Source organism: Grampus griseus (assembly GCF_964374135.1).
Source record: "Grampus griseus genome assembly, chromosome: 15".
Taxonomy (NCBI): domain Eukaryota; kingdom Metazoa; phylum Chordata; class Mammalia; order Artiodactyla; family Delphinidae; genus Grampus; species Grampus griseus.
In genome coordinates, this window is record NC_139009.1 from 640,551 (window position 1) to 666,162 (window position 25,612).

The 25,612-nt window shown below is 49.6% G+C and overlaps 1 protein-coding gene across 1 annotated transcript in view; it reads left to right on the forward strand.

Moving 5' to 3' along the window:
* The window catches only part of SNTG2 (syntrophin gamma 2), a gene marked incomplete at its 5' end in the record, with an annotated part of 196,553 nt that overhangs the window by 66,891 nt on the left and 104,050 nt on the right, over window positions 1–25,612 (forward strand). Inside the window, 5 exons of the mRNA XM_082671777.1 lie at window positions 2,699–2,836; window positions 15,700–15,756; window positions 15,845–15,902; window positions 25,408–25,451; window positions 25,564–25,605. Coding sequence (XP_082527903.1) covers window positions 2,699–2,836; window positions 15,700–15,756; window positions 15,845–15,902; window positions 25,408–25,451; window positions 25,564–25,605 — 339 coding nt within the window. The remainder of the gene's footprint in view (window positions 1–2,698; window positions 2,837–15,699; window positions 15,757–15,844; window positions 15,903–25,407; window positions 25,452–25,563; window positions 25,606–25,612) is intronic.

The window sequence follows — 25,612 nt, forward strand, 5'->3', positions numbered from 1 at the left end:
AATTGTCTTCCCACAGCGCCAGTCTTATTTCACAAAATGTAACTTTAGTATCATCCTGGTAAACTTCACAGTCGTCTTCACGGATTGTTATTGGAATTGCGTGGTTGTGAAGATTCATTTGTGGGAAGAGGGTGGCCTTCCTACTTCACTTGTTTACAGAGCATCCCCTGTGCCCCTGGCCGATGGCTTCTGCTGTGAGAGCTGGGAACCCGGCAGTGAGGCCGGGACGCCTGGCTCCGGCACGAGGCCCACAGTCCCGTGGGCTGAAGGGAGAAGACGAAGCAGGGGGCAGGGGTTAGGGCCCTGTGGCTGGTGGGGAGGTCTGTCCACAAGGCCCGTCTCAGCCAAGACCTACGGGTGACGAGAGGGGCCGTGTGGGACTCGGAGGGACCAGGGGACGCAGGAGCCGAGGACCAGATCCTGGGCCAGGCTGGGGGCCACCGCCGGGCTGGGACGAGGACCCGGGCCAGAGGGAGAGACTCTTCAGGCAGCGAGCGGCCCTGCGCTCCTGGGAGGCCGTGTCCAGAGGATGGGTGGCCTGTGTGGACGGTGGTCTGACAGGGTCAGCCTGGGTCGGGCAGGGCTGCAGTGGGGAGGGCGGCAGCCCAGGTACTGAGCGCAGCGTGGGCTCTGGGCGTTTCGTAGGCAGAGGCTGCGGGATGGGCCTCTGGACTCACCGTGCAGGTGAGGAGGGCGGGGCACGGGGGCCGCCGCGGGACAAGGACACAGCGAGGGCTCACCACTCACTGAGGCGGGGGCCCCGCACGGCAGGCGTTCGTTTTGTTCTGCATTTGGGGGGAGTTTAGGTTTGTTCTTAACGTTTTTGCTTTTGGGTACAGTTTTGTTCTTAATTTTTTGGGTTTTGAATGGCAAAGACCAACATGTAGTTTAAAGAAGTTGTTTTATGTCCGAGAAATGTCAAGACAGTGTGTTCAGTTCTGTAAAGCGGGGACCTGCTGACCGCGTCTGGTGTGAGGGAAGAACCCGGCTCGGCGGTCTGTCTTCTGTTCCTGCCTCTGCGCCTCTGGGCGGGTCCCCTGAGGACGGTGGTGCTGGGATCCCGGGAAGGGGGCTGTTATGTTTATATTACGGGGATCTTCATCTCTGGCGCACTCATGCCATTTGACAGAAGAGGAGTGATTTTCTAGAAGAAAGTGATGAGAAGAAGATTGTGATTTTGAGTGGAATGCTGAATGCTCTCCAGTTTGCTCATGTTCCTGACTTTATTTTGCAACAGTTTGAGCAGCAGTTGGCTTTACTTCGGGCAGTGTCACAGGGTCAGATAGCACCTTAAGGCAACAGATGACTCGACTTAGTTCTCCACTGAATCCCTTTGCTTTCAGTAGCTGACTCTTTAAATGTCTAACACAGTTTAAATACTGTGTTTAACTTGTTAAAGCTCTGCCACCCTTCCTTTGGCCTCTGACCTGTGTTCTCCTCATGGGCCGGGTGGAGGGGGTTTCGTCCCCAAGACAACAGACTGGGAGAAACGTGGGTTGGTCGGTGATGAATTAGCTGGAAGTGAACATTGTACGTGAGCGTGTGCTTTACGCATCGATAGAAATGGGTCGAAGTTGCACCTCTTTGATGTGAACCTGAAACGGTTCTCCCTCTGAACGACACGCAAGGATCAGCCCTCTCCCTGCGGGGCTGCCCTGGTCTCGGGTTCCCTTGGGTGCTGGCTCCCTCCAGCCCTGGCCCCGCCAGCAGCCACCCCGGGTCCTCTCCTGAGTGTCCCCACCGACTCCACGTGGCCAAGGCCCCCAGGGAACGGCTGTTCTGTGCGGTCAACCCCACAAGCGTGTTCGTGGGCGCATCCGTGACTCGGGAGCCGGCGAACCTCCTGTTCCCACAGAGACACCACGTCCTGCTGGATTAAAGCTTGTTTTATAAAAGGATGCATGATGACCTCTGACCCCGCAGTAGGAATAAAACGCCTCCTTGCAGACACTGCCTCTTAGTCTCTTTTTTTTTTATCAGCCTTTGGTTTTACTTTGAGTTCAGGGTTCCTAAGTTCACAACTGAGGGCTTGTCTGTGTGAGCCAAACCGCATCGTCCTGCCCTGAGTAATCACAGCACACTGACACGTATGCTGCGTGCCTTTGCGTGTTACGTGTGCGTGTGTGCATGTGTGCCTGCTTGGACGGCAGGGGGAGAGGCCGCACCTGGTCGCACCCTCACTGCAGTGAGCCCTGGGGCCCTCTGGTCCTGGCCTGAGGACCCGACCCCTGCGGCCTTCCCCCGCATCTCGCCCCTCCTCCCCCGCTCCTGGCTGCAGGGCTGTGTCCGAGGCCGTGTTGGCAGGAGCCCTGTGCAGGCACAAGAGGGACAGGAGGGCCGTCCGAGTGCTCGCCCGGGACCCGTGCCCACCTGTGTGACCGGGCGCCGCTCAGTCGGGGGCGGGTCGATGACTTCTCGCGGACGAGGTGACTTCTTCTAATTTATCCGAAGGTGCCTTTCTGACTCATCGTTCTCCACCTGCTAAAAACATGTTTTATACAAATCCTATAAAAACTACTCAGGAAGAAATATTAAAATTCCATTATCTTGTGCTAAATTAATCAAATCCTAGTCAGATGCATGGGTATGTGATAAATACACAGGCGTGTTTCAGGAGGTTGTGAACAGGGGCAGGCGTGTTTTGTCAGGGTCCGTGCTCTCCCGTCCTCACACCCTCTTCGTCTCTGTTTCGTTTCAGACTAAAACCGGGACTGCCTTGTTGCACGATGAAGGGTCTGGACACGCCTATGACATTCGCCTGAAGCTAACGAAAGAGGTACTGACAATTCAAAAACAAGATGTCATCTGTGTTAGTGGCAGCAATCACAGTGCAAATGTAAGTGCTTCTGCGTCTGCAGGCCCCAGGGGTTTGTCTCAGAGTGTGTCTCGTAGATCAGCCCAGAGGCCTCCCCGGGCGAAAGCCCCCTAAGAGTGGTCCTGCGGGACGTGGCCTGACAAGGTCCTCAGCCGTATCTGAATGTCCCCATTATTGCAAAGCAAAGCATCTTTTCAAGTTTGTATTGTTTACACTCTCCCTGACTTTCTTAATTTCTTCATTAATGTATTTTCCTTGAGCAGCTCTGTATTAAAAATATCCCCAGACACCACAGCATGAGATTGGACATATTCTCATTGGAAACTAGAGAGACGTAACTCGACAGATAATCTAATTCCTGAAAGAATAATAACTTGAGGGTTCCCATCTAGAACGACAGGCAATGAAAGATGCAGCAGGTGTTTTTCAGTGTCAGCCTGGTCCCTGCCTCTGTGGATACAAGAAGGGATTTTCACGTAAAGCTTGGTCCTTCTCAGCTTCAGTCAATTACAAGTGCAGTTTTCTAAAGGGGAAGAAACTTATGTATTAGATGTGTTAGAATATTGAATAAAGATGAGGGAAAAATGCTTTTGCAAGTTTTATCTCCAAGTTTAACTTGGGACTATTGCAAATGATATGTATACATATATACATATGTATATATGTATACAATATATTATACTTGAAATTTCCTATTTTCCTTCCAGTGGACTTAAATGGCTGTGGATATACAGGTGCATTTTGTGTTACATATCCGCATATATGATTATATAGAGAAATTATCAACATCAGTCATTACTCTTTCCTTTGAATAGACCTTCCCATTAGCTGTGAAAATGATGAGCAGGAAACCATGTAGAGGAAAGGAGGTTCCCTCCGTGTATTTTTGGAAGATCCCTGAAGCTCTTCCATCCCCAGGTCACGGCTGGCTCTTCTGGAGGCTCTGGACACCCTTATTTGTGTGGGTTTCTGGGTCCTCACGACCTTTATGTTGGAGATGACATAAACAGGTCCATCCGCAGTCCTGCAGTCAACGTGTCCTCATCAGGTTCCCTGACGTCAGGTGACCTTGCCTCTGTGTCCACACACACACGGCACTTTATGACCCTCAGCGCTCATGTCTCCACCTGGATGGCATTCTCTTCCTTCTGTCCTGGAGCCCAAGGCCACCCCCCTGCTGCGCCCATTCTGGCCGCCGGCCTTGATCGAGGGCACCCCTTTGGGTCCAGGACGGTGGAGCCACACGAGGAGGGCGAGAGACAGGACACCGTCCTTCCCAGGGCTCCCCCCTGGAACCTCAGGCCCGGATCCTGCATCCCGACCTCCAGAGCCCCCGGTGCGCCCTGCAGAGCCCCACCCCGGCACCAGCTCTTGCTAAGACTCCCGCTGGCCCCCAGTCTGATCTCTCTAGAACAGATAGAGCAGTCTTGTGCTCACCTTCTCTGGCCCCGTCACTGACCTTCCCTTTGCTAATTTCCCTCCACGTGTTCTAAATACCACACGGGACGGGGGATGGTGGGGAGAGGGGGAAGCAGGGGCGTTTTGTAAACACTTAAGTGTCACCCTTCTTAATAGTGAATTTGCACCCTACAGAAAATCGCAGACAAGTTACAGTAAAAGCAGGTGATGTTTCTGTGCTGTGTTGTCCAGGAAAAATAAATTACACTTTTTAGAATTCAGCGTTGGATTCTCTGCCCAAGGTTATGTTCTTGATGAAAATTATCGGCTCCTTCATAAGAAAAATGGGTGAGTGTTCAGACCTATAAATATACGTTTACAATTTCAAGTGATTTATTGGCGCCTAAAGCTCGATATTAGAACTCCCTGCTCTAAGTTAGAGGGTGGGGCACGTGGACTTGTTCCGGGTCTCTGCCGGCTCCATCCCTACTGGTCTCTGCTGATTCCTTAGGAAGCCCTCCTTTGTAGGAAAGGAGGGAGTATCTCCTTGAGTAAACATGCCTATCTGGGCTGGATAGTTGGGAGGGAGATTCTGAGGACACTTTTGTACCTAGAAGAACATACTCAGCTACTGAGATCAGAATGTCTACTCTACCCCAGATACAGAATCACATTGGGTTCAATCCCATTACTCAGGAACAGTTGAAACCCTGTGTTCTTCAGATGATTATAAAAATAAAGCTAACCTGGACATGGGAGTTTATCGTGTGTTTGGAGAATGAGAAAGACGACTCTTCACAAAGGCCACGGCTGTTGGTACAGAATCAGGACACCTCTAAGGGGGTCGGACCATAGCGATTCTCGTATATTCATATCGTTGACTGTTTCCGCGTTAACCTCCACCAGAGAACCTGGTGGAGAGCGGTTATTTTCCATCGAAAATATTCTGAGGAGCAGGAAAGGAAGATGTAATAACGATGATTCCTCAGCTGATCAGCAGAAATGAGTGTGAATTTTACATCTCGCCAAACCTTGAGTCCCTGGGATCCCAGGAGGTGAAAAATGTACCATCAGATTCAGCTCAACACACGTTTACAGAAGGTAAAGTCAAGCAGTACCTGGCTTGTCACTGGGACCCCGAGGCCCAGCTAGTGCCTTAGAACAGGCGCTTCACTGTCGTGTGGGCGGCTCACACCGGTGCTTTGATTTTCAAGATCAGTTTTCTTAATAGAAAATAATAATAATAATAATAACACTGATGGTCGATTCTTACATTTCAAGCTCTGTTCTCAGTGGGGGGTATATGCTTGCTTCAAAATCAACACACTTTGTGATCCAACGTGTACTCAGAATGGGAGCCTGGAGGGAATTTGGTTCTCTCAAAACCTAAGACCGTTTACACTGAACTTTACACCTTGGGTTGTACTTACATTCTTTTTTTTTTTTTAAATTATTTAATTATTTATTTTGGGCTGTGTTGGGTCTTCGTTTCTGTGCGAGGGCTTTTTCTAGTTGCGGCAAGTGGGGGCCACCCTTCATCGCAGTGCGCAGGCCTCTCACTGTCGCGGCCTCTCTTGTTGCGGAGCACAGGCTCCAGACGCGCAGGCTCAGTAGTTGTGGCTCACGGACCTAGTTGCTCCGCAGCATGTGGGATCTTCCCAGACCAGGGCTGGAACCCGTGTCCCCTGCATTGACAGGCAGATTCTCAACCACTGCGCCACCAGGGAAGCCCCTGCGCTTATATTCTTGATTGTTTGAGAAGTCAGGATTAAGGAGGAGACTTGTATTTTGTTTTCTTGAAACTGCTGAAAAAATAAGCATTACATCAGTTAAGAATGGATGTTACTCTTATCGGGAAAGAGGGAGAGGAAACTCAGTTTATTCTTTAATAAAAACCAATAGATTCTCAAATCTGCTGATTCATTATCAGACTTCAGAATCGGTGACTTCATACTTCGTTTATATTCCTGTCCGTTCAGATCACCGTGGTGCTTGGAATGCTTAGAATCTCCGGGTTTTCTAATTATCTCCTAAAGAGAGTGTGTGCTTTGCTCTATGGAAGAGCTGGCTTGTTCTCGCATTTCCGAGTTACTGTCTAGATTGCTTTATTTTTGACATATTTTATTTTTCTAAACTGTAAGTTTACATTTGTGGTTTGAGTATAGTGAGGGAGTTACATATAAAGAAAAAAATTTAGAAGATCTCTGTGTTGTATCTGGCCCTTTAAGTCATGGCACGTTTATGGTTGGAAGGTATTCTGGAGAATTCCATACCCTCATTTTACTGTTTGGGAAATTAAGATTCAGGAAGAGGAAGTTGTTGGTCTGAGTTCACAAAGTTAATTACAGAATTAGGCAGCATCTTAGCTACTCCTCTGCTAACGTATAGTCCAGGGATGCTGCCTGGTAAATTCTCAGGGTAGCGCAGAGCAGTGCAGACAGCCCAGGGAAGCACAAGCATCGCTGAACCCTGACAATGCTGGGCGGCCGTTCACACAGTGTGAGCTGGACTGGGTTTGCCACCCCACGCGAGCTGGGTACAGCCGTCAGAGTGGACATCAGGAGGCAGCCTGGGCCAGAGCCAGAGGAGGGGACAGACCGGACTCTCCTAAGCCCCACCTGGAGGAAGAAAGCCCCAGGTCACAGGTTTAGAGTGTGAACTTGGAAACCAAGTCCTTCCCACAGAAGGGGCAGTGAGAGTTTTTGCCTGGCTGGGATTGGCTTCAGAAGGAAGAGGGCCAAAACCAGACAATTGTCCCCTGAGGACCCCTCCCCGACCTCCGCTCACTTGGGTCTGGTGCTGGAGTCTACACGTCCCATGTGGCACGAAGAGCCTCAAGCTGGAAACGAAGTTCGAGGCAGTGTCAGGTGTGCGGGTCCCCAGGTCCACGCGGAAGGAAGATGCAGGTCGCTTCTGGAGGAACACACTTACAGGTCTGAGACGACTCCCAGCTCCGGGTTCACGGGGACCTGCGGGGATGAAGCCACAGGGAGGAAAACCACCGTGAACCAGAGACGCAGAGATGGGCCTGTGGAGACTTGGGGTTCTGAGAGGGTCAGGTGCGTTGCATGCAAGGTGCACGTTCATTACATCTGAAGACTAAACGGGAGGTTCTAACAGTCGGTCAAAGGAAGGAGGGTTGTAAAAAGGGAGCCAGCCAATGCGAGACCAGCCACAGATGGTCAGTGAAATCGGAATTTCAACGTATCAGTTAAATAAGAAACGAAGCGTCCGAGCTGTGAAGTAGATCTGAAGAGCTCTCCGGAATGAAACGTCAAGAGCTGGAACACAGATGAGTGGCGTGGAGGCCCCGCGGGCAGCGAGGGAGCTGGCGGGTGGACGCGGGGAGACGCAGGGAGAAGGTGGGGGGAGGGGAGCCGGGACCAGACGCCCCACGAGTCCCTAGTGGTGAAGGACCTGGATCTGGGGTCTGGGGCCCCAGCAGATTCCGAGAGGCGGAGGCCTGCTCTCCTTTTCTGTCCCCTGCTCCTCTGGTTTGTGATTAGGGGCTTCGCACAGAGCTGGAGGTGTCTGCTCTGGTCTCTTTCTGGAAGCGTGTGTGTCCTGTCGGTGTTCGGTCTTCTTCACGGGTCTGTCTGGCTAATATCACGAACCTGCGAACTGATTGTAGAAATCAGAATCGGGCCCGGAAACTTTTTGCTCTGCATTCCAGGCACCGCGTACGCTGGCCCTGACCTGACCTCACGGCCTTCCACTCGCTTGTCCCCTGTGGACACACGTTGGGTCGTGGCCCCTGTGCTGTGGACACGTGGGCGTTTGCAGACGTCTGTGAGCTGGCCCTGCCGCTCTCTGGGGCTGTGTGCCCCCTCCCACCCAGGAGCTGGCTTGCTCCCTCCTTGGTTTCCCACTTGCATCTTTGCACCTGTGTGGGCAAGTGGCGTTTGAGCAGAAGTAGATGCACTTCCGATCACGTTCGTGAGGACCGCTGAGCGCAGGTGATGCACTGATTGGTGGCCACGTGGTCCTGAGCCCGCGAGAGGCATCTGCAGATTGTCCAGTACATCCCGATGGTCCACGGAGCCTGTTAAAAGCAGTTTCAAAAGTTAGGTTTATGGCTTACGTAACAGATCCTGTGAAGAGTATCAGCAAATTGCTATTTTAGTGTATTTAGTGTATTGATTCAAGAACTAAACTTGGATTAAACTTTCTGAGACAGATGAATTTGTTATCACGACACTGCCGAAGGAATGGCCGTTTCTGACAACTTCTGTACGTGGTGCACAATACACACAATTCGATGATTGCTTTTTGTTGTACAATAAATGCCTTATTCCTACTTTTAGCCACTTAAACGGATACCCTTTCTGTAGTCCCCTTTTGCTTCCTATTCTTTGGGTCCATAAATCAGGAGTAGGTACCACCTCTATCTGTTTTAGTATTTAATTTAAAAATTTTTTGAATTCTTTAATTTGAATTGAATTAATTGAATTAAATTTCTTTCTTTGAATTTAATCTTTATTACAGTATTGTATTTTCTTACACTAGTAATTATTGATTTCCCATCAGGCGTTTTGTCATTCAGCCAAAGTACCAGTGACCTAGTAACAAAACACTCTTCTGAACTCATTGGATACATTTCCTCAGCTTTGTATATTTCCCTGTTCTTGATATCTGTTTACTGACAAACATTCATTAGTTTCTTAATTTTTTCCATTTTTCCAGGACCTCAGCTGAAAATCCATTTCCTTTTAGTTTCTGAAAATTGGTTTCTATGTGTATATCCACACTGTAAACTGGCTCTGGGTCTCTAAGTGCTGCCTCCTGGGTCTTAGTGAGTTCCTGGTCCAGAAGGTTCCTGCATTATCCTGCCGGGGAGGAGCGAGCCCCAGTTACGTCTGTGAGATGCAGGTCACTGGACCCCTGGGCCATTGCTCCAGCCAGTTCATCGATGCGGGGCAGATACTCCTTGCAGAGTGAAACACCACCTCAGAAGGATTGGCGATCATTCCTATAAACTAGGATACCAAAGACAAAACCACCTTCTGAGCTTTCCTTTTTCAATGATTAACCCACTAGTTGAAGAATTCTATACGATCTTTGGGGTGGGCCTGTATGAAAAAATTAGTATGAACTATTCACTCATTATTCGTACTCTTTTGTCCCAGAGGAAATCTCTCTCTATATATATATTCTTGTGATGGACTGACTGACTTTTAGTTGGAGGCAGTCCTGCTCATGGAAATCACTGACTAGCCCTCTGCACGTGCTGGCATTAGCGATTCGTTCCTGTTTGACATCTGTGTGTCGTGGAAAGGCCGCCTTTCTGCTCGGGAGGGTCATTTCCAGAAGAATCCTCTCCGTAGCTGAGGGCTGGGTGGTGAGAGAGGGTGCCCGTGTGGACACAGATCCAAGACACAGAAGGGGCCCTGCAGAGTGCAGGTCCGTCCTGAGAGGCAACCCGTGAGCCCTCCCGGGGGAGGGGGTGGGAGCCGCGGAGTTGAACCAGCGCTGCCGAAGTCGCGCCCTCAGGAGGAGGGTGGGCAATCTCTCCCGAGAGGCTTCCGGACAAGCACCGAAGTGCAGGTGTCAGCCAGTAGCCAGGAATTCCCTCCTGCCGCCAGGACAGTGGCTGGCTCCTGGCTTGTGGGATTCTCCCGGGCCTGGCCCTCAGTGCTGTGCACTTGCTCATTAAAACGCTGAGGATTCGCCACGTAGTCCATTTCACCACAGTAGGGTGCTTCTGGCTTTAAAAATGTGAAAACCTGGAATTAGGGAATAGATGGGGCGAATTCGTTCTAAAGGTTTATACCGCGACTTAGTTGAAGGGTAAAATAATAATTTATACATGTTTGTCTGCGTTTGTGTGCACACAAGCCACTGTGTAAGGAAATTAAATGCAAAAATATGTCATTCAATGAAACTTTGAATAACTAAAATCATAATAGCAATGTATTTTGCGTAATCTACTAAACATTTTTATTATTGTTTCCTTTAATTATGTAATTTTTCAACATAGAAAAAGTTGAAAACTAATACGCAGAACCCCATGTAATTATCATCCGTATTTACCATATACCAACATATTTGCTTTAAATCTCTCCACTTTTTTAAAGAAATGAAATGTGCAGGTACCGCTGAAGCCCCGCTATACTGATACTCGTATACACTGTTCCATTTAAATTTTCATTCTTACTTTACGTGGACTTTCCACAGCCAAATGGTGCTTCTCAATTTATATGAGTGGAATGACATTGTTCCTTCACTTGCAAATACTGTGCTAGTTAAACTCACCCGTGAGACTATGGCGACGTGGTACCTGTGGATGGTCACTTCATCCCTGTGGTGACTGCAGACTCCCCTGTGAATAACCCAGAGGTGACTGATGCCTTTCCTGCACATTCTTGTTTGGATTCAAGCCCCCAGGAAGAGTCTGTGTTTTAAATTCAGCCAATATTTTGATCTCAGGTAACCTTACTTCCCAATAACGCATACATTCTTTCAAAACCCATTTTTGACCCCAGTGCGGTGAACTCTCTTTGTTGAGGTTTTGTGGGATGAACAGGAAGATGATCGTGCAACGTCTGCTCAGCTGCCGCTCAGCTTCGTGCGAATAGTAACCATCCGAGCTCAGAGGAGCTGACCAATCAGATGCCAGGGCTCAGAATACCAGTCAGGGCAACGAGCGGACAGAGAAGGCTGAGCCTTTATCACTTGCTGTGACCGCGCAGGCAGAGCTGGGGCAGGGGGGGCGCCCCCCATGGCTTCCGATGCCGGGTGGCTCTGGGAGGGTCCCTGCCCACCGGAGCCCTGAGCACAAAGCTCCTGTGTTTCATGGGTCCCGGGGGTGTTTGGGGTGGGAGGGTCCTGGGTGCTGGCCCAGCCCGGGTGGAGCATCTCCAGGGCTCCCTCCGCCGCAGCAAGGCCTGGCCGAGACCTCAGACGAAGGGCCCCCGCGGACGTGCGGGGCAGGGCGTGCAGAGTCGCGGTCGTGTAGGAGCCCGGCGTCAGGGCGCCGTCGGTGCGCGGGTCCGGGGTGTGGAGGGCCGCTCCCCCGTCAATGCCATGGTCAGGCCTGAAAGATCACACGTAGCGTCTGGCAACTCCTCCCGAGGCCGGACTACTGTAGGGGTTTCGGTATTTTTAAGTTCTAGGGATTGTGGTACATTTTTGGAAACTCCGAGTCTGGTATACTGATTTTTAAGTCCTCTTAAGGCGGATTTGAGTCCGTTACCGAATTGAACAAATATGCACGAGAGTTTTCAAATAACTATTATTGTTTTGAAATACTTACCACAATCCATGGAGGAATAATTTACTTATTTCAAGTGGCAAGTCCAGACTCTTCACAGATTGAGGGAATTTCGCTTGAGTGGACGGTTTAAAAAGAGGGGAGAGGCGCCACGGCCCTGTCCTGAAAGACACCTTCCAGGTGTTTGCTCCCTGGAGAATCCCAGCCCTGTGGACGGAGGCCCCTGGGGTCTGACACCCCTCCTCCGAAACCCTCCTCAACATCAAAGTCCAGTAACACTTTATTTTCTGGAAAAATAATAATTTTTAAAAAAGTATTTGTGTGTGTGAGAGAGAAATAAAATACTGCAGAAAATTCTTTCCCTAAGTTGCTAATTTTAAAAGTTGCTCTTTCAGGCCCTTCAATTATGTCATGGAAACTCAGACTCATGCCTCTGTCACTGTTTTCCCACCTGCTCTCTCCTTTCCTCCTTGAGCAGCAGGTGTGGCTCAGGTGGTCCCGATGGGGTGCAGGTGGGAGCCCCCGGGGAGGGGCGCAGAGGCCGCACTTGGAGTCCTCCACTGATGGGAGGTTCTTGAGTGAAGAAAGCCCAGGCTGGGGAGAGGGTATCGGGCCTGCTGGCACAGTCCCGCAAAGGCAACTGTTATTTTAACTGCTGCCTGAAACCCATCTTTCTGGAGACCGCAACAGTCAGAGCTGAACATCTGTTAACAGCTGTAACAAATTTGAAGTTAGTGTTAAGTCCGCACTTTAAATGCCTGAGTAAAAACGTGTGGCCAGATCGTACATATGCTGCAGCAGTACCCGAAGATCAGTATTTTAGAGCAAGACAGAGTAGGAAATCCAACTTTCAGTATCCCCAAGTCGCTTTCTCTTATAATAGGTAAGAATTGTCTCAAAATGTTTACAGTCAGGTAACATGGGCGTAGCGGAGTCTTGCTGCGGTGATGGCTCCAGGATGCAGACGTGAATGACCATCAAACATAGCTGGGGATTCAATGGTAAAGGGCAGAAAATATTTGCTGAAGGACCTTCTTATGTTTGTGAAGAAAGCAGTGCGGGACTGAGCTGAAGAGAATCGGTTGGATGGTTTTCTTAGGTTCCACAGTTCATCCTCCAGAGGTCTCATCGGTCAGTCTGCTTGTGCTCTGGACCCTCGGACTGGCGGAAGAGCCCGGATTACAGGGAAGACGCGTCTGGAGGGAGCGGAGGCCCCTCCCACACTGTGTCCTCTTATAACTGAGCCTCTCGTTGGGTCATATCTGGTTCCCGATCTTCTGGGCAGTTGGTCCTGCAGAGTGTGTACTGAGTAAGCTAAGTGAAGAATGACTGTTTGGTTTAATTAGAAGATGCCTTTGATAACATTAGTTCTGTCTGGATCGCTGACAGAACCACGATGGAGCATTCTATGCAGGACCTTAAGTCAAAAGGATCAGCCCTGGCTTGGCTGTGAGGTCGTGAGTGTCAGGACGCAGAAGGAAGAGTGGCTTTGTCTGGGCTGTGGTGTAAAAGGTTTCAGTTAAAAGCTGCAGAACTTTTGTTTCCTATTTAGTTTTCACCATCCACTAATTTTTACAAATTGTGTTTTGAAAAATAAGGTGCTTGTATGTGATACTGTTCAACTCTTTCAGAACCTTAATATCGATAGTTATGTAACCTTCATTGAAGAGAGCATGGATTAGCTGAGCCTCTTCTCCCAACTTTAAAATATTAGATTCTGTGATGCTTGAATGAGGCGGTTTTAAAAGATACGGAAGAACAACTTTTCATAGAAGAGACTCAACATCCCGGTGTTTTTATGAAACTCGATGGTTTGCAACATTCCTTCCCATAATTCCCTTGCTTGGCCTCTGTCTTGGCAATTCAGGCCGCCCTGACAACATACCGCAGACGAGGGGGTAGACGGGGGTGGGGGTGGGGGTGGAGCTTGAACAACAGGCGTTTCTTTTTCTCACCGTCTGGAGGCCAGAAGCCCACGGTCAAGGGGCGGGCCAGGCTCTGGCCAGGTTTCTGGATGCCCTCTGCCAGACGTCTGTCCTCTTGCCGTGTCCTCTGTGTGCAGAGAGGGCTCGGGGGGCGCTTGCTCCTCCTGTAGGACCAGCCCCTCCGTGGCCTCATTTAACCTTAGGCTAAGCCTCTGAAAGGCCCGATCTCCAGACACAGTCAGCAGGTGGGTAGGGCTTCCGCATAGGGATCTGGGGGACACGGTTCGGTTCACAGCAGCTTCCTGTGTAGGAAACTCAGAAGCGTTCGGTTCACAGCAGCTTCCTGTGTAGGAAACTCAGAAGCGTGCAGAAACTCAGCTTTGCCGAGCTTTAGATGCCGGGACCGCGTGTGCTCAGAAAGGACATCTCAGCAGGTTGCATAGAGCAAATATGTGAATAAGCAGTGTTCTGGCTTGGCCGGAATAAGCAGGAGTAGGCTCTTCGAGTTCTCTTAAACACACACTAAAGAGCTTTGTGGCCTAATTTCCTTTCCTCACCAGTTAGGTGTATTAGAACAGATTGTTGGTGTGCATTGACACACTTTGCCACAGTTGTGGCCATTTCCTGACATTTCCTTTACATTGTCTGCCCAAGGTCGATACATGAATAAAATGATGGATTGGAAAGGGCATTTTTTTGGTGCGGTCAGTTGAGGCAGAAACCAACTTACTCCTTCTCAAACTATATTTTCACCAATATTTGCCCTCAGTGAGGTTCAAATGCTTATATTAATGGCTAAAATGAAAACCATTATCGAATGTTTTGAGAAATACTGTAGAGATTCCTGGTTGGTGATCCAACTTTCTCATCTTCTGATGCTCAGGAAGTTTCCCTCGCAAGCATCAATGTGACTACGTCACACGTGGGAACTGCCTTGTGCCCACTTTGGGCACAGCTGGACCCAGAGTTCCCCCCTCCGCCCACCGTGTCGGCTGTGCTTTGCCTCTGTGTAGGTGACAGGAGTATTCCTGGAACGTGGTCTCGATGTCACGTGGTGTCCCTGTCACACGAGTGTCACCTGCTGGTCTCCAGTGTCTCACTGGGAGTCCAGCCCAGGACCAGGGAAAAGGCAAAACGATTCTTCTGATGCCAAAGTCCCGAATTATAGCTCTTTTTCCATGTATGATTATATAAGTATTTCATCAGTTCAAAATGTTACATGTGCGAAAGAGCTCAGAATTATAAAATGTGTTCCCCGTATACACTTTAAAATAGTTTTATTTGCTCTAATTTTTGGTTTCTTTACTTTAAGCTTATAATGTATCCACTCCTGAGAATTAAATTACAAGTGGATTTTAAATACTAAAATAATAAATAAAAATAATATGATAAATATAAATAAAACAATACAAATAAAAACTTGTAATAGATTACAAGTGGCTCTACAGTTTCCGCATCTCTCCTCACTGGTGGTGAGCGGGCCCCAGGCTCGGGCAGGACCCCCCAGGCTTGGGCAGGACCCCCAGCTCTTCCCGGACCCCTGACTCGCTCTCTGCTGTTGCTTTGCAAACACACAGGCTTTAGAGTCATTGAGTCTAAAAGCGCTTACGTTTTCCCTTAATAATCACAGCAACGCGTGTCCCTGTTTTATTCCGATAGTACCTTTTGGAGGCAAACACACTTCCTACACCCCTTCATCTAACCCCAGGCCGCCCTACTCATGCCCTCTCAGCTTCACAACTATCAAATAGTCAGTTGAGACCAAAATAAAATACGTTACGTGATTGAGCATGTAAGAGATGGAGACCCTGACCAGCCCGTCAGCCCACAGGGGCAGCGTGGACCTTTAAACAAGGTCAGGACGTGAGATAATCGATCGTTCATGAGTTAACATTGATTACTAACAAGTGGACTAAAAGCGATTACACTGTACAGAGAAGTGTGGTGCAAAGGGAGCCCGTTTTGGGATTAGTGGAAAGACAGATTTTAGAAACAGAGCAGAGTGTGTGCTCTGCAGCCTCCCCATCTGTCACCTGGGGAACCAGGGCCGGTATTTCCCTCAGGGGCCTCACTTCCTCAGACAAAATGGGGGTAAGATGACCCCAGCTTTGCAGGAATCTTGTGTAAAGAATGCACCTAATGGTGTCTGTTCTTATCAGTATCTTTGTTTCCGTGTAATACTGCGGATGGAGATTTGAAGTGGTACCATCACTGTAGTAATTAAGCAACGTTCCTTTGGAAGTATAAACAGCCACTAAAGTTTTAATTAAGAAGTTGTATATACATTTTGCATTCACTTTCTGATTGTGCATTTTAACCTAAACTGGGTTTGTTTTCTAAATTTCTTAAAGCACAGAACTGTTACGCTTCGCAGACAGCCCGTGGGCGGCTTGGGCCTGAGCATAAAGGTATGAGCGCGCTGGATGTTCCTCGACGCACTTTTCCATGAAGGTCCCCGCGCTGATCTTAACTGCGCTCCTGCTTCCTGTCTTGCAGGGCGGTGTGGAGCACGGAGTCCCGGTCGTCATATCGAAGATATTCAAAGACCACGCAGGTGAAAGCCGCTGAGTGATTGTGAGCATGGCAGCAGTCTGGAAGGCAGTGCACTGTCTTAAATGAGGAGATAGCAGCTGTGTGTGTTGCTTGGTTATCTGCCTGCCGTCTTAGTTTGTAGCTCTCCGCTCTCCCATCCCTGCTGCCACGCGGCCCTTTTTCGTTTCCCCTGATCCCGTGAGCCCTTAAGAGAGATACTGACTCGCAGCGTGGTGTCAAGTCATCCCCAGGAGACACGGACACGGCAGTGGTTTGAGCTCTGGTTTCTCAGGAAAGACGAAACACTGGGGGGATGCAGTGTGCACAGAGCCGGTGGTGATGAGGTTTCTCGTGTAAACTGGCATCGCAGCCGTGAGCGAGAGGCCTCTGCGGTGCTGACGGTAGCTCGTTAATCGCTGACACAGTGAATCGATGGCTTTGGGAGCAGATCAGTGTGTGTAGAAGTGAGAGTGGGGACGGGATTCCTTCTTGTAATGGGCAAGTGGAATGTTGTACAAACCAAGTGTAACAGTTGTACAGTCAAGCACTGCAGTTGTGCAGTCGAAAAGCTTGCAGGAGCTCAGAGGTCCCTGCGTTTGGAGTGAGGGTCCACAGGGAGAACGAATCAATTCGTCACTGAACTCGGAGTGTTTAATCATTTCTGCGAGACCGTAACCACCTGGCTGGCTGATTAATACTTGAAGGAAGGATTTGCTCAAATCTGCTTCCGCTCCTATAATCCTTGTGAGCATTCTCAGTTCTTTTTTATAAGTAAAGTTTTAAATTTGTGGATATGAATATAAGTTTCAGAAGAGAAAGGGAATAAGATTAAAATCAGAAAAGGATTTCACGCTCAGTTCAGGAAGCGCATCCACCTTCTCTGCAGAGGTGTGAACAGGCCGAGGAGGCAGCGCGAAAAGGATTTCACGCTCTCTTCAGGAAGCACATCTACCTTCTCTGCAGAGGTGTGAGCAGGCCGAGGAGGCCGCGCGAAAAGGATTTCACGCTCAGTTCAGGAAGCGCCTCTACCTTCTCTGCAGAGGAGTGAACAGGCCAAGGAGGCTGTGCGAAAAGGATTTCACACTCAGTTCAGGAAGCGCATCCACTTTCTCTGCAGAGGTGTGAACAGGCCGAGGAGGCCGCGCGAAAAGGATTTCACGCTCAGTTCAGGAAGCGCATCCACCTTCTCTGCAGAGGAGTGAACAGGCCGAGGAGGCCGCGCACGGTGACAGGTGACAGGCTGCACCTTCTCCGTGGGCTGGGGAGCACACTGGGCTCCCGGACCCCTCAGCAGAGTCCAGTCGTGCGGATACGACTCTCTCTTCTGAAACGGAGACTCTGCAGCGTCTGGGATGCATCTTGAGCAGCTCAGACCCAGCGAGTCCCCAGAGCAGGTCCCCATCGCCCCCTGCGTCTCCTGGCCCCTTGTCTCCATCACCACGTCCTGCCTGGGGCCAGGCTGGCCAGCAGGCCCTCCCCCTCCCTCTGGGGTCCTCTCCATCCGCTGTGGCCAGAGATAAGGTGTTTCGCACCGATGTCTTCCTTTCTTCACTGTGGGCTTCTTCTATACCCGAAACTCTTGCATTAATGCTTAGTGAACTGTGAGCTTTCAGGGACCCGGGCTTGGTGTAACTTAGTTCGTATGTTCAGGGTCTGGCTCAGGATGTGTACCTTACAGGCAGGGAGCGCCTTGGCCGAGCTGCCGCGCACGTCGGTGTCAGGAGGGACCGTAGCGTGCGGGAGCCTGGGCTCCGGGAAGCTGGGCCATGCACAGGAGGCGGGCGCACACGGCACTGGTAACCTGATAACCATCCCACTGCAACCAGCAACCCACCGAGTCAGGGTTTCTCCTGGGAGGCAGAGCGCTCAGGGGAGGTGACAGAACTGGGGTCCCCACTGCTCCTGTGGGGGCAGCACCCTGCTTCGATCTCCCCCCACCGAGGAGGGCAGGTGCCTAGTCGTCCCAGGAGAACAGTCCAGAGGGGGAGAGTTTCCCTCCAGCGCTCACTGTGGGGACCAGCGAGGTCGGCGGCCTGCCGTCCACCTGGCACTGCGTCTAGGAATCGGGTAGCCACGGACCGTTAGAGCAGAGCAGAGTGTAACCCGTTTATTCAGTCATTCATCCACAGACGGACCTGGCCGCCTTCGGCAGCCACCGTGCGGAGATTGAACTCTGGTCTGGGCATTCAGGGCGAGCGCTGCCCGCTTCCTCCCACCCGTGTCCCGTGGGAGAAAACAGGCGGTAAATGAACAGGCCATAGTACACATTCAGACAATGCCAGCTGCTGTGAGGAAAATTAATCAGTGTTGGGGTGTGCACAGTGATGGATAGAGCATCGCTGTTTTTATAGGGCGGTCGGTGGGAATCTTTCTGTGGGCGACATTTAAGCAAATATTTGAATCACCCAGAGTAAGGGGTGAGCAGGCCCTGCCGCGGCCTCCTGGCCCCGGGGGGGAGGAAGGGTGACAGCTCGGTGCAGGGAGGGGCGTGCTCGCTCAGAAACAGGAAAGCCAGCGGGGCAGGGGCGGCTGAGGCGGGAGGCGAGGGGGGGCATGAGATTCGGGGGGGTGGGGGCTGCAGCAGGTCCTCGGGCCTCGTGGTCCTGGGGCAGGACTTGGATTTTCTTAAGGAGGTAGAGGAGTCGTTTGAGGACTTCCCAAAGCAGGATCATAAGGTAGGTCTTACGTTAAAAAATCAGTCGGGCTGCTGCTAGGAGAATATGTTCCAGCGTCCGGGGCGAGTTAGGGCACCAGCAGAGAACTGGCCTTGGAGTCTGGAAGGAAAAGTCCAGTGAGGTCCTTTGCCCAGTTGTGGCTTCACGCCCCACATTGCAGGGTCACATTTGGGTCAGGTCATGGGGTCCTTCTTGCTGAGGGCAGGGAAGCTCCCCATCTTGGCCGGGGAGCCAGACGTCGTTCCTGGGTCCTCGGGCATCACAGAGGCTCTCAGATGGCCTTGTGACCATCCACCCGGAGACTCTGCTGGAGAAGCAGGTGATGGTCTCGTCTTATCCCTGTGAGAGCTCGGCCCCCGGCTGGGCTCTGACCAAAGGCTCTGCCCGTCCAGGCCCTGCTGGTGGTCCGGGGTCCTGCTGTTTCTGGAGGATTCCAAGGGGCACAGGACTTGTTGCTGGCAGTCCTGGGTTCTGTGTGAGGTCCGGCTCAGCTGCTGGGCCTGTCAGTTCTCGGGTGCACACCTGCAGTCCTGCTCCTGCGAGGTTCTGAGAGCACCTGCCCAGGCCCAGCTGCTCCAGGGACAGACGTCCTTGCCCACCAGGGTGTCCTGCCCAGTACCCATCAGGGCCAGTCACCAGGAATGCTATTAAAACCCTAGAACCACCAGGGGCCATAGGATTTAATGCCAGTCTAGAAAGGTCACTGCCTAGGTTTTGTGTGAGTGTGGTGCCCATACTGAGAACGCAGACTAAATGGCCTCTGTCCACATTCTTGGAACTTAATTCTTCTGTGTGGCTCTTCCGTCCCCTTGCCCAGAAGTCTCCCCTGACCCTCTGCTGCTTACATGTTAAGTGCTCAGGCTGGACATCTGAGCCCTTCTCCGTGTCACTGGTGATTCTGCAAACCCAGACGTGAGCCCTGCCCCCGTGTGAGGCCTGGCACCCCGGTGCCCCTCCTATCCCCCGCCTTCACGCCCACAGAGAGCTCTGCTTCCCGCACACCCGACCTCGCCCGCGAGGCTGCACACGTGCTCTGTGATGAATACACGACGGGCACACACACACATGCACACGTACACGTGCACACACATAGGTGTGAGGTATCTTGAGTTAGACACACATCTTCTTAATAACATTTTATGTTTCTGGAAAGCAAAAGCAGTGTTGGGCCGTTCTCCAGTCCTCCTTTTAATCGGTGGTCACAGCGGCTTGCTGTGAGTAATTACCACTTTGTACTTTATAAAAATAAGCAAGAATGAGGAGTTTTTCCACAATTGAATGAAATTTAAATATATTATTTCTAATACTGCAAAAACTTAGAAACCCAAAACAAACTGTATATAGCAAATAAACAATGAAGAGAAACGTGGATGACAAAGAGGCTTGGAGTTAGAAATTGTCATCTTAGCAGCAATATCTTACGTTCGAATAATGCTTGTGTGACATGGAAAGGACTTCCGTTTTCTTTTTTTTTTAACTTTTATTTTATATTGGAGTCTAGTTGATTAACAATGTTGTGTTAGTTTCAGGTGTACAACAAAGTGATTCAGTTATACATATACATGCATCTGTTCTTTTTCAAATTCTTTGCGTTTTCGTCGGGTCTTCATGACTGGACAAGGCAGGTGTGGCTGGCTGTTCACACTCGTAGGTCAGGGAACAGAGAAACGGTGGTTCGCCCAGTCTCACTCTGCCAGGGAAGGGAGGCTTAGTTATAAACCAGATTTTTCTGTCTCTGAATCCAGTTCTTCCTCCATACCGTGTCATCACATTATGTACTAGTAAAATCCGTTCGCAGCCGAGGTTTAATTCAGTTATCATCCTAATGTCTCAGTAACGATTTGGACGGGCAGGCCTGCACCCTGTGACGGGTTTGGTGCTTGTATCCAGGAGACAGATGGGACAGTTAGAATATATCCAGAAAATTGAACTAACATGTAGGGAGGGGGGAAGTTTGTCCCATTAGGACAGTAAAAAGAATTAGGATCCTTTAGCCTTTTTTATGTGGAACAGTCATCATTACCTGCAGCTGGATGGTGGGGTCATAGAGGACGTTTCTGTGACAGCTGAGTGTGGATGGAAATGGGGCGGCTGTGTCCCTTGTGAAGACGCTGCACATTTGCACAGAATGACCGTTCCTATCATCCAAACACAGGTATCACCCCAGGGCGAGAGGACCAAGCCCATGCCGAGGAGCTGCACGGTCACCTCGACCGTCACAGGGCCGGCGGGGGAACCTGAGTGCAGGGGACCTCCGCCTTTTGAAGCCACGGCCTCGAGATCCGTCGAAACGGGACTCCTCACACTGAGCCAACTTCAGGGGGAGGTCGGAGCTTCCTGGGGTGTGAGGTCCCCTGAGATGCCCACTTTTTATTTTTCTCTAGAATATTCACCTGTATTTGGTGTCTTACAGCCGTGAAATGCCGCCGTTATACAAGATTTGTGATTAACTTCTTTTCACATCTGTGACATTTCATTAATTTCATTTTGCTGAATTCAGTGGAAACCTTTATCTTCCCCTTGATCTTTGCATCCCTCTGGTACCCTCCCCTCCGTCTACACGTCAGCCCCTCATCTGTGTTAATTCTGAGGCCACGTGGCACCCCTCCCCACCGCATAGTCCAAGTATGTGGTCCAGGCTTAGGGAAGCAGAGGTTGCAGGGCCCGGGCGACCTTTGCAGAGAATGCCTGTCCCACTGGCGTCGGGGGTTCAGACAGCGGGCCTTTGCCTCTGTCCGTGTTAACTGTGCAGCCCTGACCCCAGCAGCAGGGCCTGCTGTTGCCCCGTCTCATTTTTGTGCTGCAAAGGACACAGCTTTGGAAACGTTAAGATCTGACACAAATATTCGGGCCAGTGTGTCTCGCCAGTAGTTGCTAACTTCTTTCTAGACTCTTAATGTTGAACAGAGTCCTATTTTAGGATCCGACTGAATTTGTGTAGACGTAGAGAGAAAGTCCTCTCACCTCAGGAAGAGATTGTGGTGCCCGATTTGGAATTTTTAGGTCAGGCTTTCCTGACCCTGCTTCCTAGAACAAACCAGAATCTGCTCCTTTTGCCTCAGGAGCTGGATATAGGGTGAAAGGAGACCCTTCCCGCACCCTGGATCCAGGTGGAAGTGCAGCTCCTTGAGTGAAGAATATCTCCGCATTCCTTCTCCTTCGTTGTCAGTGAATCAATGAAAATATGCTTTCCAAGCTTCCAAATAATAGAACTTGGAGCAGACGATAAAAATTGACTTTGTAGCTGAATGAGGAATGTTGGAACCTGGACAAGACATACCAGATATATCAGGATCTTGGAAGGACGCATGTTAAATGCTGCAGGTTTAATTGAAATTCCACGTGGGAAGAGCCGTCACCTTCGGTAGCTGATTGCTGAGAGCGAAATGCAGCAGAGAATCTGGCTGCCGGGCTGCCAGCGTGTTCTTACTGTTGAAGGATCACTTGATGTTAAGATCAGAGGGAGGCAGGTTGGCAGCGAAGAATCCAGTTGCTATGGCTACGGAAGGTGTGTGAGAGGCTCTCCGTACAAGTCCTTTCTGTCCTGGGCCCACTTTGTCGTTGCTCCTTGAATCCTCCTAATACCGTCCACTGTGTCAGCTTCCACAGTTGAGGGCCATCCTGGAAGATGGAAGTGCTTTTTAATTTTAATTTACAAGATACTTTGAAATGGCTGAAATATCTTGAGTTACTTAAAGAATTTAACTCCCCCCATTATCAATAACACATAACCTCCCAGGGCCCCTTGGAAGATGGGAAGAGAAACCTTGTTAGCACTTCATGGACCAACCTTTAATCCTCACTGGCAGTGAGGTAATAGGATAATCTCCCTGTGCAGGGGGGCAACGGAAGGTTGGAGAGGGATTGAACCAGGGCAGAATGTGGAAGTGAATCCTGCGCCCCTGAGTCTGGTTCTGAGGCAGAGTAAGCAGCTGGCCCCTCGGAGGTCTCCCCAGGGTGGGGTCAGCCCCGTCCCTCTTCCCATTGACCGCTCCGTGGTGACGATGTCCACACGTGGCCGGTTCTGGGGCGTAAAGGACTCAGTGCTGGTAAAGGATGATGAGGAGGGTTTTAGTCATTATTAATCCAGATGTTCAGTGCACGTAAGGCTTTTTAAGAAGTGTTCTCATTTTCTAATACCACCCAGAAGTTTATGTGAATGAATATTTAACAAGCGTCTGAATTTTACAAAGACTAATTAATTTGCAAAAAGAACAGTTTCTGTTATAACACACTTGTATTGCAAACAATGATTAAATTTACACAGTCTCACATAACACTATAGTAGTAGCGATTAATTTGACTTGAAAAGGCAAGTATAACAGAAATAGAAAATATCTCATTGTAGCTAGTTTGCACGTTTGAATATTTATGTGGTTCAAATACATTACGCTATATTTCCATTTTACGTCCTGATGTAATGGCAAGATTACCACAGAAATAAACTAGAGCCATTTTTCAGCTGCAATCTCCAAACCTAGCTTAATCTCACCAAAGAGTTTATTTAGGAGCATTAATTAAAATTTTTAATTAAAATCAAATTTCCATGGTTTTATTTTATCATCCATTTTACCACTTTTTAATTTGTTTCTTTAGGGCTAAAAGTGTCCTACAAAGAGAAAAACATTTCAAAGATTTAACTGGGAAGTCTTTTTAATTAGCTTTGCTTTAACGACAGAGACAGACGAGAGACATAGAGAGACAGAGACAAGAGACAGGCAGGGAGAGACAGAGATAGAGGCAGTGAGAGACAGAGACATAGGCAGAGACAGAGACAGACAGACAGAGACAGAGAGATAGGCAGGGAGAGACAGAGATACAGACAGAGATAGAAGCAGTGAGAGACAGACAGAGACATAGAGAGGCAGAGACAGAGGCAGAGAGAGACAGACGTAGAGAGAGACAGAGACAGGCAGAGAGAGACAGAGAGACAGAGAGATAGGCAGGGAGAGACAGAGATAGAGACAGAGATAGATGCAGTGAGAGAGGCACAGAGGCATAGAGAGGCAGAGACAGAGAGAAAGAGTGACAGGCAGAGAGACAGAGAAGACAGAGACAGAGGCAGAGAGAGACAGAGACAGAAAGGACAGAGAGACAGGCAGAGACAGAGACGGAGGTAGAGAGAGACAGAGGCAGAGAGAGGCAGAGTCCGAGAGACAGACAGAGACAGAGATAGAGGCAGAGAAGGGGGAGATTCTGAAAGGGCCCCCCTGTGGAGCTAGAGGGAGTGTAGATCTCACCTAGTGGGTGACAGAGGTTTTCTGGGTAAAGGCTCAGTGTAAATGAGAACTTTATTACCTAAAACCATACCATTAAATTCATTAATATAAAGACTGTACTTTATTTTCAATAAAATTTAATACTAGTTAATGACTAGAACTAATATTAACAATTGACATTAAATATTTACCTGGAATTTAAAGAATTCCAGTGTTAATAACTTATTATTTCCAATATTTAACCAAAGACTTATAAATTAAAACAAATCTAGAGGAAGGCAAAAAAACCTGTGAAAATGTGTTTTCTGCAGGGCTCAGCCTGTCTCTAACCCGTGCTGTGGCGGGACGAGCCCTTGTGGCTCTTATTATGGTCGTACGATGCCTCCAGCAGTAGCCATGAGGGGACTGAAAAAATAAAGGTTCGTTGCTGACAGGACCTAGAAATCACACAGCACCCCGGGTCACACGGCAAGATGGAGGCTGCCAGCAGAGAGCGCGAGGCCCGGGGTCCTGCTTTCACTGGGGTCGAGGCCGGGGTCTGGGGTTTCCCGGGATCACTCTTTATTGGTGAATTTAAACATAAAGGTGGGAATTTAAAGCACAGGAAGAGGAAAAACAAGGGGCCAAATGGTCAGTTACTGAAATCAACCAAGGTCTCTAAAGCACAGGGGCCTCATTGCGGCGCAGGGGCCGGGGCCCTGGCTCTGTCTGGGGTGTGGCTGGCAGACTCGTCGAGGGGAGCAGAGCTGAAGTCGGGCACGTGCGTAACAAAAGAGAAAAAACAGCTGTCAGGGTTTACACTGCAAAATGCTTTACGTTTGGTGTGAATTCGTTCAGTCTTATTATTGAAAGGAGTTATCTCTCTGCCTCTATGAAAATAGAAGAGTGAAGTGGAATAATGCTGTAGAGGTTATACTCAAACTTTACAATACAAAGGTTTTCTTTCCTTTTTCCTTTAATATTCTGGGCACATTTTCTTTAATTAAAGCAGTCTATGTAAATGTGTTCCCGAGAAAGGGGAAAATGCTGAGTGGCTTCTGGGATTCCTATTTTATTGTCTGTGTCGACTTAATGAAAAATGGGGATCAGACTTTCCACACGTGTAATGAAATCCTTCATTAGGAGGAAGTGACGTTTGTGCTTCTCATTGAACAAGGCTGTGCGTTTACCAAGTAACTCTCTTAATGTGCTTAAAATTAGCTGAATGTTTAGCTTCACCAGCCGGGCGAGGGGGGCGCTGGGGCTGTGCTGTTGGCGTTTCCCCACACTGTGTACACACGTGCATGTGCACACACACAGACACACACGTGCTCACATTCTCACACGTCACGCATGCGAGCGTGCGCACACATATGCACATGTTCACCCACAGAGACTCCTGCATGCACAGACATCCACACACACGCACACGTGTGCGCACACATACCCACAAACACACACGTGTGCACGCACATACCACACACATGCACACGTGTGCGCACATATACCCACACTCACGCACATGTGTGCACACACTCACACCTGCACACACACAATGCCAGTTGCTGCAAACTCTGACCCTAAACCACTGCCAGGAGGAGCACGATGTCTCTGAATCTCTCTTAACACTGTTGCCCCTTTTGCGACCCTGCAGCCCACCAGACAGGGATGTTATTCGTAGGGGACGCCCTCCTCCAGGTCAGTATTTTAAACTTCAGTCCTTGGCTCTGTTGCATGTTAGTTCATGTTAGTTTTGAATTGAGACTCATCAATTATTATCCTCAAAATTCTTAATTTGTCATCTTTTCAGGTTAATGGCATTAATGTAGAAAATGCAACCCACGAAGAAGTGGTAAGTG